Raw genomic sequence first — 18,019 nt, forward strand, 5'->3', positions numbered from 1 at the left:
TACCCCCTCCCACCCCCAGGAGACCTAGTCTCTCCCATGCCAAACTGTCAACTTTGTGAAACATTATTGTTCTTCCCCTTCTTTTATAATTTTAACTTTTTATTGTTAGCTAACCTTAGACGTGAAGAAAAGTTGCTAACAAAAATGTTAGTGTTCCCTTATATCTATCCTTCTCAGGATGGCTTTGACTATTCAGGATCTTTTGTGGTCCCATACACATTTTAGGACAATCTTTTCTATTCCTGTGAAAAATGCCATGGTATTTTGATAGGGCTTGCACTGAATCCATAGATGGCTCTGGGTAGGATGGACCCTGTAACAGTGCTGATTCTTCCTGTTCATAACCACAGAATATCTCACCATTTATCTGTGTCTTGTTCAGTTTCTTTCATCAAAGTCTGTAGTTTGCAGCGTACAGGTCTCTCACCTCCTTTGTTAAACTTATTCCTTGATATTTTTTATACAATTGCAAATGCAGTTGTTTTATTTCTGTTAAAGATCATTTGTCAGTGAGGAGAAACTCACCTAATTTCTGTATGTTGATTATGTATGCTCTAACTACCAAATTTGGGGATTAGTTTTTTTTTTAAGATTTTTATTTATTTATTTGACAGACAGAGATCACAAGTAGGCAGAGAGGCAGGCAGAGAGAGAGGAGGAAGCAGGCTCCCTGCTGAGCAGAGAGCCCGATGTGGGGCTCTATCCCAGGACCCTGAGATCACGACCTGAGCCGAAGGCAAAGCCTTTAACCCACTGAGCCACCCAGGAGTCCCTGGGGATTAGTTCTAATGGGTTTTTTTTTGGTGGAGTTGTTAGCACTTTCTGTATATAAAATCATCATTGGAGGTCACATTGGAGGTCATTGGAGCACCTGGCTGGCTCAGTTGAAGCACGTGACTCCTGATCTTGCAGTTGTAAGTTCAAGCCCCACACTGGGTGTAGAGATTGGTTAAAAATAAAATCTTTGGGGAGGTATGTGCTATGGTGAGTGCTGTGATGTGTGTAAGCCTGACGATTCACAGACCTGTACCCCTGGGGCAAATAATATATGTTAATTTAAAAAAAATAAAGAAAATATTTGAAAAAATAAGGTAAAAAATAAGAAATAAAATAAAATCATGTCACCTGCAAACAAAGATAAGTTTACTTCCCCCTATCTGATCTGAAGGCCTTTTATTCTTTTTTCTTTTTTCCTAAGGGCTCTGCTCACATTTATGCTTCGTGGGAGTGGTTGGAGTGGGCATCCTTATCTTGTTCCTGATCTTAGAGGAAAAGTTTTCAATCTTTCACCATTGAGTATGATGTCAGCTGTGGGTTTGCAATTATCTGACCTTTGTTATGTTGAGTTATATTCCTCCTGTGCTCAGTTTTTTTTTTTTGTCTTTATCATGAAAGGATGCGGTATTTTGTCAAATGCTTGTCCTGCATTCTATTGAGACACTCATATGATTTTTATCTTTCTATTAATGTGGTATGTCACGTTTATCAATTTGCATATGTTAAACCATCCTGGCATCTCAGGGGTAAATCCCACTTGATCATGGTGTATGATCCCTTTAATGAGCTATTGAATTCACTTTGCTAATATTTGGTTGAGAATTTTTGCATCTGTACTCATCAGGGATATTTTCCCTGCCCTAAGTCATCCCAGGGCCAGGTACCAGACCATTAGAGACACCCCTATACCTCACAGCTGGTCAGTTGCCCTGCCTTGCCTTTCCTGCAGAAACCTTAGTATAGGCTCTGCCCTTTCTCCTGCTTCTGCCTCCCCACTGAACGTCGTGCTTCCCCACGTGGCCCTGTGTGACACCCTTCTCTTGGGAATTATAAGTAATAAAAACTTTCAGTGGCATTAACCTCTCCATGCCAGTACTCAGGTCATCATTATAAATCAAAATCTCATGGGTACAATCAAGACAGAAGGCAGCTTGGGGTACTGGGGTGGCTCAGTTGGTTGAATGTCTGACTCTTGGTTTTGGCTCAGGTCATGATCAGGTCCTGAGATAGAGCCCCGCATCATCAGGCTCTAAGCTCAGTGGAGAGTCTTCTTGAGATTCTCTCTCCCTCTCCCGCTGCCCCTTCCCCTGCTTGCTCTCTCTCAAATAAATTAAAAGAAAAAAAAAAGACATAAGGCAGCTGTAGAAAACTGCCTCATTCAATCTCTGGGGCTGATGGAGCGGAAGCCAGCTCGGGGCTGCCTCTTCTCTGCTGCTCGTGGCAGGAATGGTTGGTTGTCAAAATTCCCCCAAGCCTTTATGCCCTCGGAAACATGATTCTGCTGCTCTGCCCATTAAGAAGTAGAATTTCTCTCCCAGTCCCTGGAACTTGGGCTGGCCCTGTGACTTGCTTGTGCCAATAGGGCATTATGGAGTTTAATGTGCCAGTCATAGAACCTTCCAGAGGCCTTGTAAGCGTCCACTTACTTTCTGGCAAGGCTGGGACTGGGGTGAGAAATGATCACTATTACGAATTTTTCCTTCTGGCTCAGGTTCCAAAGTGGCTTGGCATGACACTGTAACTGATCCGGTCTTCTGTTAAAATTCTGATATTTTGTTCGCCGTTGATTTTTTTTTTTGCATTAATTTTGATCTTTTGACTTTTGCATTAAGATATATCTTGATCACTTTTTTTTTTTTTGGTGTTCAAGGTAAGTGCATCACCTGCCTTGCCCTACTCCTGCTCTCTCAAACCCTCCGCAGCTGTCATGTGAGCAAGCCTGAGCTAGTCTGTTGGAAAATGGGTGCCTAGACTGCTCATCCTCATCACTTTAGCCAACAGCCAGCCAAACCCAGAAGTAGACTGGCCCAGCTGAGCAGCAGCTGAATTACACCTAATTTTCCAATTCACAGAATTAGTTGTTTCCAGCTACTACTATGTTTTGGGAGTGGTTTTGTTCTATAGCAACAGCTGACTGATACAGAAGGTCACCCAGCAATTCTTCCATGAGTAAGTGGCTTCTCAGAATCTCCAAGGGAGGCAAAAGAGGTGGGGCAAAGGGATGGTTCAAGCTAGGGAACAGCATCCTATGCCCAGGTACCTCTGGGGCCCTGGCTGCCATCTGAGGCCCCACCCACCAGCTACGTCCCCTTAGGACCCATAGGGAGCCCCCTGGGGCTGAATGGATACACAGAGAAAGACTCACAGAGGCTGAAAGGCAGCTTGTCTCTCTTTTGACTTTTACTTGGGTGTCCTTTTTAAAACAGCTCCCACTATCCCCTCCCATGGAATGGAGGAGAGGGTGAGTAGTGTCCACAGCAGACCCCACACTCCTCTGAAACCTCAAGTGCAGGACCAAGAACAGGCGTGAGGCTGAGGAAGCACCCGAGAGACAAGATAAGGCAGGAAAAGCAAAGGAGGAGGGTCCCAAGGATTTTTTTGTTTTGTTTCATTTTGTTTGTTTGCTGGGGCCAGGCTCCAGGGAAGTGGACTCCGTCTGAACCGTAGGGCCCTGAGGGCTATCTTCTGGCCCAGCAGTCACCAGTCTCTGCAGACCTGGGTCTGGGTAAAGTACATGGAGCAGAGACCCCCAGGGCTCCCCGGACAGAGGCTGGGTCATGCCCATCCTGCTGATGGGAGGTCAGTGGCTACATGACCTTCACTCCTTGGACTGATAAATTTTGGGGCTGCAGTACATACCCTACCAGGATTCCCTAGTCCTAAGGAATGGGGACAGCACTGCACACCTTCTGATAAAACTCTGGGGTCCTGGAGTAGGTGGGCAAGCTCAACTTAGGGAAGAAATCTGTAGGCTGCCAAAGTGCAGACGGTCTGACTCTGCGGCTCTGCGCCTGGGAGACCAAGTCCCTGGAGAGGCTGCCAGTGGTCGACGGTAAGTATCCTCATCTCAGGAGCTCCCTCTCACCAGCAGCAGGATCTCGGCTTCTGGACTCGGCCCGCTGAAAATGAAGAGGAAGGCTTGCCCCTGAGGGCCAAGACCCCCTTTCCTCCCTCACTGAGGATCAGTGACCCAAGAAGAGATACGACTTCTCTTTCTCCCACCCTAAGGCCTTCCAGCGTCAGGTCTCCGTGACCAATGCTCTTCCACAAGGTTACATCTCACTTGCATAATAACCCAAGATCAGCAACCTCCGAGTTGGGGCAACAGAGGTGGTGGGTGATGTGCGGAAGGCCCCGCCTACCTTGGGGTGGCAGGCAGGGCACCCAGCCAAAGGCTCCTCAAGGTGGCTCCTGGGCTCTGGCAGAGTTCTCAAGGTCTGCAGCAATGGGTGGAGGCCACATATTGTGACACTGGCAGGAGTCCCTGGGGCAGGGTGGGGACAGGGGCCTCAGGGTGTCTGGGTGCTACATGGAAAGGAGGGGGGCCCATCTGGAAGGAGGTGGAAGGCAAGAGAGCACATCCTTCACTTCCCTCCCCATCTCCTTCTGTGCCTCTCTCACCCAAGGGCTGGGGCTCTCCAATGACTGCTGGGCCCAATTCCATGGAGTGAACACCACTGGGGGGGGGGGCAGTCCCTGTTTGGGCCATCTTTGGGCCTGAGCAGTGGGATAAGAGGGCAAGAGGCTGGCACAGTGGTCCTGAGCAGATACACCTGACCTGAGTTCTGCCTTTAATGCGCCTCTACCCTTCTGGTCTATGTCCCTGCCTCCAGTTCCCCTCCTGCTCCCTCCTGGGAGAGGCCCTGGGGTTCTAGGCTCCAGGTCCGGCTCCTGCCCTCCCAGGGCCACAGGCATTTCTCTCTAGCCCTGACATTTTTCTCAAGCTCTGCCATCACCCCAACATCCTGGCACCCTCCAGATACTGGCATCACTCAGGCTCCAAAGACAGGTGGCTGTGCTCCCCAATATCAGATACTCCTGAGCCCCTTGCCATTGGGTGGCCCTGCCACCCTCGATGACTCTGAGCCATGCCTGGGTGCCCACGTCCCATCTCCCAGAGCCTTGCCTTGTCCTTTGCTCTTCTCTCCGAAACAGTATCCACAGCGCTCGAGACTCTGCCTTAGTGATGATACATGGGTCCCCCACCGCACCTGGCCTCTAGGCCCCCTGATGCTGACACACCAAATCTGAGCACCTTGCTCGTCCCCCATAGACCTGCAATCACTGCTCATTGTGTTAAAGCCCTCTCGGGACCTGGGACCTGGCTGGTGCCCTGCCCCTGTCCGGGCTGCCCTCAGCCCCAGTCTCTAGCTCAAATCCTGCCCTTGCCCGAAACTTGTCCAGAGCACTCCCAAGGTCAGGCTGTGTCAGATGTGCCCTAGGGGGCCTCCCCTGCCCAGCACCCAGTGATCAACCCTGCTTAGGTATCATGTGACCTCCTCCCATGTCACAGAAAACTGGGTGAGGAGCAGGCCCTGGGCACAAGGGCAGCCAGCCCCCTAGCTAAGCAGTGGTGTGGAGTGAAAGGAGGTGCCAGGCCCAGCATTTGTGAACTTGAAAGATGTACAGAAGAGATTTAGGCAGAGGAAGTGGAAAAAGGCAGATGGGTCATGAGAGGCTAGGAAAGTCCTGAAGGGCACAGTGGAGCGAGACCGGCAGGATGAGCTGGTAGAACAAAGGCAGGCTATGGTGAGGCAGTCCCCTGATGGGAGAGACAGAAGAGGGGGTCAAGGGGGCTGAACCACAGTAACTGGGAGGGCTTGGGGGCCCCATGGGGATCCACACCCACCCACTGTGGCCTCCTGCTCAAGGCTCCTTTCTATGGCCTCTGCCCACCCCCTCCTCTGTGTAGCCAGGGGCAAGGTCTGAGCACCCCACCCCAGCTTCCCCAGGCCCAGCTGAGTTCTGCAGAGCAGGGAGTGCTTGAGTGGGCTCAGAGCCTACCCTCGGCTTGCGGCATCCCTCCTCAAGCCCCAGAGGCATGGCAGGAGACGGGATCCTGGGCACCGGAAGCAGCACCAGGCCAGGCCAGCCCCCAGAAGCAACGGCAATGCAAAGCTAAGCATCACAGCCAGCAGGAAGGCCTTGTGGTCTGTGGACAACAGGGTAAGTCTGAGTACTTAGCAGGGGCACCTCCCCAGCCTCTCCCCACTTGTCCACCATGGACACACCTTCAGGCTGCATGGGGCCACTGTCCACACTGCCACCAAACCCTTGCTTGTCGCAGAAGGGCGGAGCCCAGCCCGGAACACAGTGGCAGTTTTGGTTACTGTTGCAAACCTACAGAGGAGAAGAGAAGAGGAGGATCCCACAGGATCAGGAACTGCAAGGTCATCACTGCCCACCCCAATCACATTCTGGCCACTCACCCCACGGCCATGGCAGGCTGCCAGGCATCGCTCGAGCTGCCAGAAGGTAGTGTTTCGGCAGCGCCTGTCCTGGCACACCTAGGGGCAGTGTATGCACTGGGCAGTTAGGGGGAGTGATTCTCCCACCGGCAGGACTTCAGCACTAGGGGAAGGGTGCAGGGCTCACCATGCTAGGTCCACACTGAGTGCCTGGCTCTACCAGGCCCAAGTCGAGCACATCCAGCTGGACACCGGGCAGCACAAAGACTCCCCTGCAGGTCACCTCATCGCTGCCTAGTCCAATGGTGGAGTCCACCGGCACAGTGTGCAGTGGGCGTGGCCGCTGCTCTCCACCGAGGCACTGCAGCTTTCCGCACTGAGAATCCCTGGGGAGGAAAGCGCAGGGCGATCAGTGGCATGTCCTTGCCCCAGCGCACTACCCAGCTTCCCCGCCCTCCCCTATACTCCCCACCTCTGCGCACAAGGCACAAAGCCACCCTTGCTGTCCTCGCCGCAGTTCCCGTGGGCGTCTCCCGCGGAGTTCACGATCTGGAAACAGGCCTCTGGTGCTGGGCTGGAGCCTGAGGAAGCATGGGCGAAACCGCACTGGCTTCCGTTCCCCTAGCAATTCCCCCAGTCTTCCCTAGAGTAGAAAACAGCGCACACCCGAGGATGGGCCGGGGTGCTCCGGTAGTCTCACCAGGCCCCCAGAGCTGCTGGCACTGCTGCTCCAGTGTAGGACATGCGCCATCCCAGCAGTAGCCCCGGCCGCCGGCACAGGGCGAGCCGTCCAGGAGGTACAAGTCCGGGGGACAGTAAGGGGAGGCGCCCGTGCAAAACTCTGGGAGGTCACAGTCACCCACAGCTCGGCGGCACGGCACGCCGGCCGGCTTCAGCTACGCAGGTGGAGGGAGGTTGGCCGAGGCACAGAGGGACAACAGACCGTGAGCTCCAGACGGAGAACGCGGCACAGAGGCTGGAGGGCCAGGCAGGCCCCTGCTCGAATACAGCCGGCACCCAACGGGGGACCCGAGCGCGCCAATCAGCCAAGACCAACAGGCGGGCTCGCAAGCGTCCCCTAACCCCTCACCCCGAGCCTCCCACGCCCTCACCAGGCAGCGAGCGCAGCAGTCCCCGTGGGTGCACTGGGCCCCCGCGCGCAGCGAGCAGTTGTGGGCGAAACAGCAGGCGTCCGGGCACTCCTGGAGCCGAAAAGGGGATGTGGGGACCAGCCGGTAAGGATGACGCGCCCCAGACCTCGGAGGGGCGTTGGGGAAGGAGAGGGTGGGGCGCCAGCCTCGGGTCGCCGGGGGCCGGGAGCGCGGACCTGACCTGGCTGGCGCCGCAGTCGCACTCCTCGCCGTCCTCCACGAGGCCGTTCCCGCAGCGCGCCCGGGGCACGAGGAGCCCGGAATCGGGCGTGTTGGAAAGGCACGCACCGCCCCCCTTGCGGAAGAAGGCGCGCAGCTGGCGCCGGCTGCAGGTGCTGAACACCCGCGGGAATGGGCGCCTACGGGCGGGGAAGGGCATCCGGCGTGCTGGCACCGCCACCCTCGGCCCCCTGCTCGTCTCCCATCCCCTCCCACCAGTACCCCCTGTACTTGGCCACACAGCCCCCGGACGCAGTCACACTGCCTAAGCGACCAGCGGCCCGGAGCCTCTAAAAGCAGGGCCCAAAGAGGGCAAGGAACCTGCACAACGTCACGCTGTGAGCCCGAGGCTGGAAGGCGTCACGACAGGACCAGGCAGCCCAGGACTCGAGGTCGGATGGCGACCTAGAGCTGTTCCTCCCGGGGTTGGAGAATCCTTGTTAGAATGTTCTGAAAATAATCTTCATACTTTTGACAATCCACTTTTTCTGCTTTTTCCCCCTTCAAGCGTCATAAAGAACTCTCGGGGCCGTGCTATGATCATATCCCCATTTTACGAAAGAGAAAATGGAAGCGTAACCATTTCTCCCAAAGAAAAGGAAAGCGCCCTGGTCCCGCGGGGCCTCCCCCACAGCCCCTGCCTGACCGCGGCGTTCGTACCCGGTGGCCGCGGCCATGACACAGCCGCCTTGCTCGGCCGCCTCTTCCACACAGCAGCCGTCAGGGTCGTGGCTGAGGCCAAGGCTGTGACCTATCTCGTGGGCCATGGTGGCTGCTGCGCCAATGGGAAGCTCCGAGTGGTCCTGAGAGGGAGTGGGGACAGTCGGGGCGGGCCGCGGGCAGCCTGCCTCCTGCCCCCTGCTCCCCACTGCTGTCGGGGGGGGCGGGGGGAGGGGGGTGGAGCTCACCGTGCTCACGCCTCCGGAGCTCTCCGCGCAACACATGCCCTCGATGGGCGCCAGGCCCACGGTGGCGCCCTGGAAGGCGCGGCCCCTGAAGGCAGAATGCAGCATGACCCGGAGTGGCCAGGATTCTGGGCCTCCAGGTCGGGGCCCCGCGTGGGCGTTGGGGGCACCCACGTGAGCAGCTGCGCGGAGTCGTGTGGCCGTCGTGCCCTCAGCCCTCGGCGCCAGCGCAGGAAGGCCCAGAGCGTGGCATTGGCGTCTGGCGTGACGGGGCTCTGATCCTGCTCCGTCCACACTTCCAGGCCGGTCAGGGCCACCTGAATGTCCAGAGTCCTGAGAATCTGTGGACGCGACGGGGGTGAGGACAGGAAGAGGGTGGTGGGGGGGGATGAGGGGGGGGTGGTGAGAGTAAGGACAGGACAGGCCACAGTGCCGGTGCTCCTCCGTGGGGTGGCTGTTTGCTCAGTTTCCTGGCCTCATCTCCAACCCTGCCACACCACAACAGCCCCCCATCTCCCAGCACCCCCACCTCCTGCCCCAGGACTTGCCAGCCTATGTGGCAGTCACCCCCATCAGGGCTGTCTTTCCACCAACGCCAACCTGGTCCACATAGTTGGCCACCTCCAGGAGACGCTGTTTGGTGTGGTTCAAGTTCCGGTGCTGGGTCAAAAACTGGAAAGGCAGACATAAGAGGGTGTCACAGGCTGAACCGGCCCCATCCCACCCTGCCAGCCCCCTGGGACCTCTGGCTCACCAGCGTGTGGTCAGCCACAATGTACAACTCCAAGAACTTTGGGCTCCTGCCAACCTCCCGCCTCTCCTGGGGAGAGACAATATTGACCTTCAGTGGCAAGCTGCCAGGCTTGAGTCCTGACAGCTAACCTCAATTCCCAGGAAGCATAAATTTAGCTTTAAAGATTGCTAGAACTTGTTTATTCACCCTCCAGATAGAAATGTCAGGATTGGAGGCCCTGAACTGGGACTGTGTATTCCTATTTCTTGTGATTTGGAGGGCTTTGGTTACTACATTCCCATTCCCACTCCTGTCGGTGCCTCTGACCTTGACCTGAGTGGCACGAGAAAGGCTAGCCATGTCCCCTTTGTTCCTGGCATCCCTGTGGCCACAGGCCCCTTTCCAGCCAAGCAGCTGCCCGATCTGGAACATCTTGTGAGTGACGAAGGCCTCAGAGTCTCTGGCTGACCAAGGATGCACATAGTAACTGGCATTCCTGTCCAGTGTGATCAGGCCCCTAGGGTGCGAGGAGTGCAGAGAAGGGTGAGAAGGGACTGTTTCCCCAGCCCCAGGCCCACGCCCCTCCCCCAGAATGCCTCACCTCATCCCAGAGCAGGTGCTGAAGACCACCCGGGAGTCAGGGAAGCCCCTCACGTGCCCATGGTAGAGGCAGTGGTCCTGGAGAGCAAGGCACCCAGCCCCAAAGCTCAGCCAGGGCTGAACTGGGAGGCGTAAGAGAGAGAGAGAGAGCATGGTGGGGGGCTGGCTGCAGGCTCTCCTTAAGAAGAGGAGGAGAATGGGGAAGGAATGGTGGAGAGGTCCTCAGGGAGTGCACCCCCCCAGCACCCTTACCCTGTCCTCAGAGCCCATGGAAGTATCTCACCGTGTGGTTGGGGACCAGCACCACTGGGTGTCCATCTGGGCTATAGTGGGTTTCTGTGTATCCTGGGGCCAGCAGCCTGCTGGGAAGGGGGTGTTGTAGGAGTCACCTAATTCAGCCTGGCTTCTTCCAGGATGCCCTCCCAGCCTTCCTCCCTGAATGCTGGCACTGAGGAAGCACCCACGTGGATGTTCGGGAACGGACAGGAACCACTGTGCGCTGCTCAGATCAGAAAAACCCTGGGCTAGAGGGAGAAAGGTGGAGGGCAGGAAGGAGCCTTGGCAATAGCTGAGGTGTGGAAAGTGGGGGTGTGGGAGGCACCAGGGAGGAGCAGGAATGGGGAAAGAGTTTGTGGTCCCTGTGGGACCTGTGGCAGGCATCTGGGTCTGTTGGTCTGGGGCGGGGCAGGAGGGAGGATTCAGGAGGCACTGATGAGGAAGTGGGACCCGGAACCAAGGAAGTGCAGCGACCTCCCTTGGTGGCCCTGCCTGTGGCTCAGCCTTGTTGGGCATCTGGTCAACCCTCTCTTGTCTTCTTTCCTGCCCCCCAAATCCTTCAGATCTTCTCTGGCCCCTAGACCGTACGTATCTCCCCACCTGTCCATCAGTGATGCTCACCCCATGCTTCCAGAGAAAAAGAGAATCCCCACCTGCTCACAGCTGCTCCTGCCTGCCCACCAGAGCAGGAATCCCCATCCCCACCTTCTTCAGACCCCACTCCAGTAACGATACCACCATTCTTCTCCATCTCTCCAGGGTCCTTCTCACCAAGGTGAACGAAACATGAGTCAATTTCTCTTCTGTAAAGAAAATCCTCAACCCCCATCTCGCCTTGACCTCTTTACTGCCAGACTACCGCAAAGACCTGCGATGCCTGCTTCTCCACCTCATAGTCTTTCCTCCACCTTCTCCAGTTTGGCTCCCCCAACACACTCAACCTGAGGAGTAGGTGATGTGGTCACCCCCTTTTCTGTGCGGGGATGTTGAACCCCAGAAGAACTGTGCTGAGATGGGTGGAACTAGAACGTGTTCCTGGTGCATCTGGCTCCATGGGGGAAGAAGTCAGCATGTGTAGAGTGCTTGCAACAGTGCGTCCGATGAAACAAGCACTCAATGAATGAAAGCTGTTGGTAATTCTGTCTGGGTGGTTTCCAGACCCTATGCTCCACCTTCGACACCCATCCCACCTGGCCCAGCCCTGCCTCCTCATTCACCAGCTCAGAATCTTTGCCTTTGCCTCATCCTGGACACTCAGCCTTAAAATGGCCTCTGTGATCTGGCCCTAATGGGTCTCCCTGGTTTCATTTCCCACTGCTTCCTTCCCTGCAGATGGATACCCTCCAGGCAAGCCAGACAAATTGCCTCCCCCTGAAAGTGCCTTCATTTGCTAGCTACCGCACCTTTGTCCCTGATGTCCCTCAGCCCTGAGCACCTACCCAACTATGGAATCCATCTCGGAGTCTCTTCGGACTTGGCACCCGCTTTGAGCACCCGCAGGGTGATGCTCACTCATTTCTGGCAGGAAGCTAACAAGGTGCTCCTGGGGCTGGAGTGGGGTGTGTATCCCACAGCTGGCCTGACCCAGCCTCAGCAGCCTGTTTCTGCCTTGAGGGACCTGGTCATGGGCTGGCATGCCTTTTTCTGTCACCTGTACCCCTGCCTCTGGGACCCTCCCTCCAGCCAGCCTCCCTCATGTGTTCCCCTCAGTCCCTGCCCCCCACAGATCCCCCCCCCGCCAGAGAGTGTGGGGCTGTTCTTGGTTGCTAGCCTCCTCCCCAGCCTGGTACTCACTGGCTCTTCTCCAGCTCCAGCAGGAGCTCCTGCCCTTCAACCTTCAAGGCCACCAGCCCCGAGTCTAGCTTCGAGACCTGGGCAAGAAGGAGAGCAGGGCTTGAGAGCGCAGGTGGGATGGGGAGCAGGCTGGTAAGGGAGAGTCGGGGGGCAGGGGGCAGCAGGCTCCCCACTTGCCACGGTAGGTATAGATGGGTGTGGGGGTGAGAATATGCAGGCATATATGTTCCCAAACTCGGGGTGCTTTTGGTTCTGACAACAGGCATTTGACACAGCCTGCTAGGTGAATGTCCTCCGGAGATATGAGACAAGGCATCCCAGAAAGGTGTGCTGCCTTACACAGGGTGACCGGGCTCTTCTTCTGGCTCTCCCTCCTGCTTCACATCCAAAAGCCTTGCTCTAAGTGGGGAGGACGGTTGGGTCCTGAAGACATTGGGTGGAGGACTCGGGCATCCTTACAACCTCTTTTTTCTGTATCTTGCTACTCCCCACTCCCTGTAGAATTCAGACTTTACTCCCTCCTTGTCCAATTCTGACAAATCAAAAATTTCCCTGGCCTCCTGAAGGCCTGCCCCACACCTGCTTCACTGAGCCTGTGGAGTAAACATTCACCCCCGCCCCCCAATTCCAGGCCGAGAGGAAAACATCTCAGCTAGATGTCAGGAGGCCGAGCCTGGGCCAGCCTGTCCTTCCCCACAGCTTCTTTGCCTCTCCCACCCTGTGGGAATACCCCCTCTGCCCCACCTTGTCCACTCTGCCTGGCTGGGGGCCCAGAGTTGGAGCAGGCCCAGGAGCATCGTGGAGAGCTGTTGTGTGTTTGGAATGTGGGCCCTCACCCTTGCTGGCCCTTCCCTTTTATCCCACCATGCATTGGGCTGGGCCCCAGGCCAAGGGGCTCAGATTCTTCTGGGGTCCTTTTCTCTGCAGGTGGGGAGCAGACAAGCTCCCCCACCCCAGCCAAGAGACCTCTCCAAGGCTCTAAGCATGAGCTCACGTGACCCGAATGCCTCTTACTTTGTTGGAGAAATGTTGGCACCAAGCACGGACAGCTGCCCCAGATGGAAAGCCTCCTCCTACCTCAACACCAGCCCCGGGCTCCCCTCTCTCTGTCCTAAAGCCCCTGATGTCCTCGCTTCCTGCCCTCCTGGTGACCCTGCTATTCACTACGCACCCCACCCCTAACCTGAAGTATGGGTATTTGCCGCCTCTTGGACGGGACTCCCTGCCTCAACTCTGCCTGCTGTCCTCATCTTGGCAGGCTTCCCGGAGGCAGGGGAAAGCAATGCCTTCTGGGATACCCAGCCTCATCACAGCCCAGGCTGGACCAGGAGGGAGGACCACAGTCACTGTGACCCCAGCATGTACCTAGACTTCCCTTCTGGCAGTGGTATCCAGGACAACCAACTCAAAGCTTGGGCCAGTTTGAATGGGGGCCCCTGAGGATCTCAGAGACCCAGGGAAGGTCCTAGGTTAAAAGCTGTGGGGCCTATGGGGCCCTCCTAGCCTTAATGACAGTGTCCACCTGCCTTTCTCCTTGCTGGCTTAGACAGTGGGTTGTCTTCTCTTGCCTGAAAATTCAGGATGAAGGGGACTCTCTAGAGGGGTGGGGGGCACTGGTTAATGGTTACAAGTGTTTCAGACTTTAGTGGGCCTCAGGGTTCTGGGCTTCTGGTCTCAGGTTATGTGACCTTAGACACTTTCTCAACCTCTCTGGGCTTCAGTTTGCCTCTCTGTGAAATGGGGATACCAAGGGCACTGGCCTCCTGGTTTGTAGCACAGCTGTGTGACCAATACAGATGGGGACACAGTTATTCTGGAAGTGATGGGTGGGCATTGGCAAGAAGCTAGGGCAGAGCGTCCTGGAGAAACAAAGTCAGGTGCCCTTGGACAACACTAGGAGAGTGACCAGTGTCCCCTGTCCAGAAGTGGATTCTGCATGAGCCAGGGAGGCTGAAGTTTTCCCAGAGGGAACAACAATGTGTCAACAGGGTAACATGTTCTAGTAAACTTGGCAAAAGGAAGGTATTTGGGTGTTTTCTTAAAGAGGTCCCTGAAAAGTTTTAGGCCCCACAAATTCTGGCTCCACCTCTGCTGGGGGATGGGGGTGGCCTGGATAATTCTGGGAGGGAGGGAGCAAGGGGGAGGAAGCCTGAAAATGACTTCCATGTGTGAAGGCTCATGTGAGCCAGCTATCTCCCCACCCCCACCTGCCAACCCTCCGGGAAGGGGCCAAAAGGACCCCAGCCAAACTGCCAGGCTGAATGAGGAGGGGCAGAGGGGCAGGGAGACCCTGGGCCCCTGCGAGGGGAAGTACGAGCTGGCACTAACCGGATCCTCCAGGATGACCTTGCGCCTGATTCTTCCATCTGGGACCCAGTGCAAGGTGACTGGTTTTTCAAGGTGGTTTCCTGGAGGGAGGACAGAGTAAAAGATGAGGGGGAGCCTAGGGGGGTGGGGACGGTGGAGGGATGAGGTTATAGGACCTCAGCCAGGTGGAACAGGAGACTCCATCTTCCACACTCAAAGCCCGGGAAAGGATGGCCACCCATGGGGTATCCTTGGAACCGAGGAGCCACCAGGCAGAAGAAAGCCTGGGAAGGTTAGCTCAGCTATCCTCCCCATTGACCTGGAGGAGGCTTGGGGGTCAGAGGCCACAAGGAAGAGATCAAGGCCCCCAGTGCAGAAGGGAAGGGAAAGAGGAGGCAGCCTGGGGTATTTTTAGACTGGGCAGCAGATGCCTTTGGGGTGAGAGATCTGTGAAGAGAGGATGCCTGTGTCTCCATCATCTGGGAAAAACAACAGCTAGATGTCTGCGGAGGCCCACCTTGTCCAGAGCTCCCCTTGGGGGGCCTCAGGCTGGAAGCAGGACTTCCAGGGACCCTAGCTCAGAAGCCTGATTCCAGGATCTTTCAAGGTGGGGTGGCCTAGGGGGACACAGCCTGAGTGTTCCCAGGCCCGGCGTGCTTAAAGGGGCTCTGGAGGAATACCAGAGCCAAGGATTACTCAGAAGGCTCTGGAATGCTCCCCTGGAATGCTCCCAGCCCCGCACCCCACAGTGGGTCCCAGCAGCTCTTGCCACAACCGCCCTGCAGGAGTCAAGCCCCAGGAGTCAAGCCCCAGAGCCTGTAGGCAGCCCTCCCTGTCCTCTGACACAATCCCTGGGGAAGTGAGCCCAGCTCCCAGAACTGACAGCTACCCAGCTCCCAGAACTGACAGCTACCCAGCACCCAGCCAGCCCTGACCCCACGTTCAGACAGCGGACTCTGGAAGTGTTCCAGCTCCTGCCAGGCCACCCCAACTCCTTTCTCTTCCTCCATCCTCTCCCCCAGACCTCATCATCAGAGACCCAGAATAGCAGCAGCTATAGGAGTCCCCTTCTCCCAGGAAGCCCTCCTGGCTTGGATGAGCCAGTTGCCACAGTTGGGGAGGGATCGGAGTGAATCTAGGAGGAGGCATAAGTGGGGGGCAACCCATCCCAGAGAGGACTAACTGGGTGTGAAGAACTTCCTCTTGCTGGCCCTGGGCCTCCCAGGTAAAGAGAAGAGGGTGTGCCTGTGTGCATGCGGGTTGGGGATTCTCTTCATGGCACCCCTGAGGAAGAAGGGGAGGCAGAGATGGAGCTGTGATGATGAGGGTTAGGGAGCCAGTGTGATGTTGGGGAGCACAAAGCCCTTCTCCACGTATCTCAGGGGTCATCCCACCCTCTCCCAACCACCCCCCACCCCAGGCTGAGGAGGAGCAGCCATCCAAAGGCATGAGGGATATCATCCTACCCTCTTGGGACCCCAGGACAGAACAGGACCCTATCCCTATTGGGTACTCCCCGACAGTGCTCTGGAACCCAGTGCCCCCAGGCTGCCCAGCCCAGCTGGCCATTCCTGCCCCCTCCCAGGTGTGCTTCCAGTCCCTGCACAGGGTGCTTCCATAGAGGGAACAGGACTCAGTCAGTCCTCCTGCACACCAGGGTTGTGGAGGTTACCTTCCAGGGCCCCTTCTGTCTGAAGTACCTTTCTCTATCTCATCAAACAAGGCAACAATATCAACAACACACACACACTGCCCCCCAGGCCCTGGGATGCTGGCTGCCTGAGTCTGAGGGCACAGCAGGGGCTCTGGGCAACCAGTGCACTGGGCCTCAGGGAGGGAGATGCAGGAAAGTCCACACCGGTGGGTGGGGTCTGGGGGTGGTCAAGGCAGAAAAACCTGGCAGAGGAGTTTGGGAACTTGGGCAGATGCTCAGAGGGGACCCCCCACCCCGCCAATGCTTTGTTATTGGCACTGTGGCATCTGGGCAGAGTGTGTCAGTCTGGGCCACAAGGCCAGCCCAAGTACAGCTGAGAGTCCCCGAACAGGTCCTGCGGAGACCCTCCGTTGTCCTCCCAGCCACCGTGGTGGCTGACAGCGACCTCGCCGGCCAGGCGGGGCACATCGCACTCACCTTGAAACGCCTCGACCCCCCACACCGGCAAAGGTAGCCTCAAGAGCAGCAGCAGCAGCAGCAGCCACGTCCGCGACCCTCCAGCTCTCCGAGACCCCCAGCCCATCGCTGAGAGCGCCCCGGCCTCCACGACGCGACTCCCGGCTCCCGGCTCCGCCCCGGCTGGATCCAAGCCGACCCACGCCCAGAGCAGCCGGCCGGCCGCCTCCCGCGCCAGCCCGCACGCAACCCCGCAGCCCATCCGCCCGACCCTGGCCCCGGGCCAGACCCTGTGCTCCCTCGGGGAACCGGAGCGGCGGTCTAAGGTTAGGAGCAGGGCCGGCGGAATCCGTGCGGCCCCTCGGGGATCCGCCAGCGCCAAGCCGCGGGGTAGGTCTCGGCGCGCTCTCCCCGCCGGGGCGGAGCGGGTGTGGAGAGGGGATGGGGCGGGGCCCCTCGGAAGGGCCTTTGAGGGCCATCGGGGGCTGGTGGAGGAGAGAGCAGGGCTGGGGGCCACCTGCTGCTGCTCGGGTCGCCCCCCTCCATGGTCCCCTGGGCGGACCTCTGTCTCCGCCTGCTCACCGACCCTGCCCAGAGGGGCCCTGGCCGAACCCGGCGGAAGTGCCCCGAGGAGAAGGGAGGCGGTCGCCCTCGAGAGGCAGGTGCCCCGGCGGCTCCGAACGCTCGTGGGCGTCGGGGTGGCCGTCAGCCCGTGCGCGCGGGTCGGGGGAGCGGGTGGAGCCGCGGTGCTGCGGGCTTAGTGCCCGTCAAAGGCGAGGCGGGTGCGGGCAGCCCCTGTCCCTGGGGTGGCCGCCGGGAACAACTGCGCAAAGCCACAGACTCCCAGACTCAGGGGATCCTTCCTGCTTTGGCAACATCTGTTTCTTTCTTTCTTTAAAGGTTTGTGTACTGAGTAGTAAATCCGGAGAACGAGTAGCCGTATTCTGACAGCGAGAGGTGTTAACTTTCTTTTTTAAATATGTTTTTTAATATTTTGTTTGTTTGTTTGTTTGAGGGGTGGTCCGAGGAGGAGAGAGAATCTAAAAGGGACTCCTCACTGAGTCGGGGGTAGGGGGGACGGTGTAGCTGGGGCTCAGTCTCACCAGGGAACATCGTGACCTGAGTTGAAACCAAGAGTCGGTCGCTCAACCCACGGAGCCACCCAGGTGCCCCAGGAGGGGTGCGAACTCTTACGCAAATCTATTTGTTTTGGGGAACAAATGCGGATGTCCCCTTAGGAAGAATTGCAGCAGATATAGGGAACCCTGTGTAGGTCTGATATACCACAAAATATGATAAGATGTACAGGAATCATCCCTCCCTTTTCTTCCCACCCTCTGAGCCCACATCCCGCAACCAATGCAAAGCCGCTATCCTTAGCTCCTTGTGTAGGTTTTGGATTAGTTTACGCACATCCAAGACGATACAGATCTTTTTCTTTTTTTAACATTCCTCTACGCCGTTTCCCCCCGCCCCCCACTTACTACACTTCCGAGGTGCTTCCGATCAGTGCATGTAAAGTAGTCTTATGGTTATTACTAGTATCCTATTATCATTACTTCAGGTTTTCAAGTCAACTTTATTAAGATAATTTACACACAGTAAAGTGCACCTGGGGCACCTGAGTGGCTCAGCTGGTTGAGCTTCTGCCTTCAGCTCAGGTCGTGATCTCAGGAGTCCTGGGATCCAGCCGGGAGTCAGGCTCCTCCTCAGTGGAGAGCCTGTTTCTCCCTCTCCCT

At 56.9% G+C, this 18,019-nt stretch overlaps 1 protein-coding gene across 1 annotated transcript; it reads right to left on the bottom strand.

Moving 5' to 3' along the window:
- Window positions 1-3,150: 3,150 nt before the first annotated feature.
- Window positions 3,151-16,568, bottom strand: ADAM33 (ADAM metallopeptidase domain 33). The gene is given in 24 exon segments (XM_032859084.1): window positions 3,151-3,896; window positions 4,140-4,249; window positions 4,252-4,302; window positions 4,399-4,462; window positions 4,464-4,494; window positions 5,782-5,929; window positions 6,009-6,117; window positions 6,207-6,284; window positions 6,373-6,571; window positions 6,658-6,766; window positions 6,886-7,081; window positions 7,298-7,387; window positions 7,518-7,695; window positions 8,216-8,358; window positions 8,464-8,548; window positions 8,635-8,801; window positions 9,061-9,132; window positions 9,215-9,280; window positions 9,521-9,710; window positions 9,795-9,871; window positions 10,077-10,155; window positions 11,864-11,940; window positions 14,192-14,271; window positions 16,302-16,568. Coding segments are annotated over 24 exon segments (2,697 nt in total). The 5' UTR covers window positions 16,543-16,568; the 3' UTR covers window positions 3,151-3,839.
- Window positions 16,569-18,019: the final 1,451 nt, after the last annotated feature.

The sequence above is a fragment of the Lontra canadensis genome, unplaced genomic scaffold (genome assembly GCF_010015895.1).
Source record: "Lontra canadensis isolate GAN:19392208 unplaced genomic scaffold, GSC_riverotter_1.0 scaffold16, whole genome shotgun sequence".
NCBI classification, from domain to species: Eukaryota; Metazoa; Chordata; class Mammalia; order Carnivora; family Mustelidae; genus Lontra; species Lontra canadensis.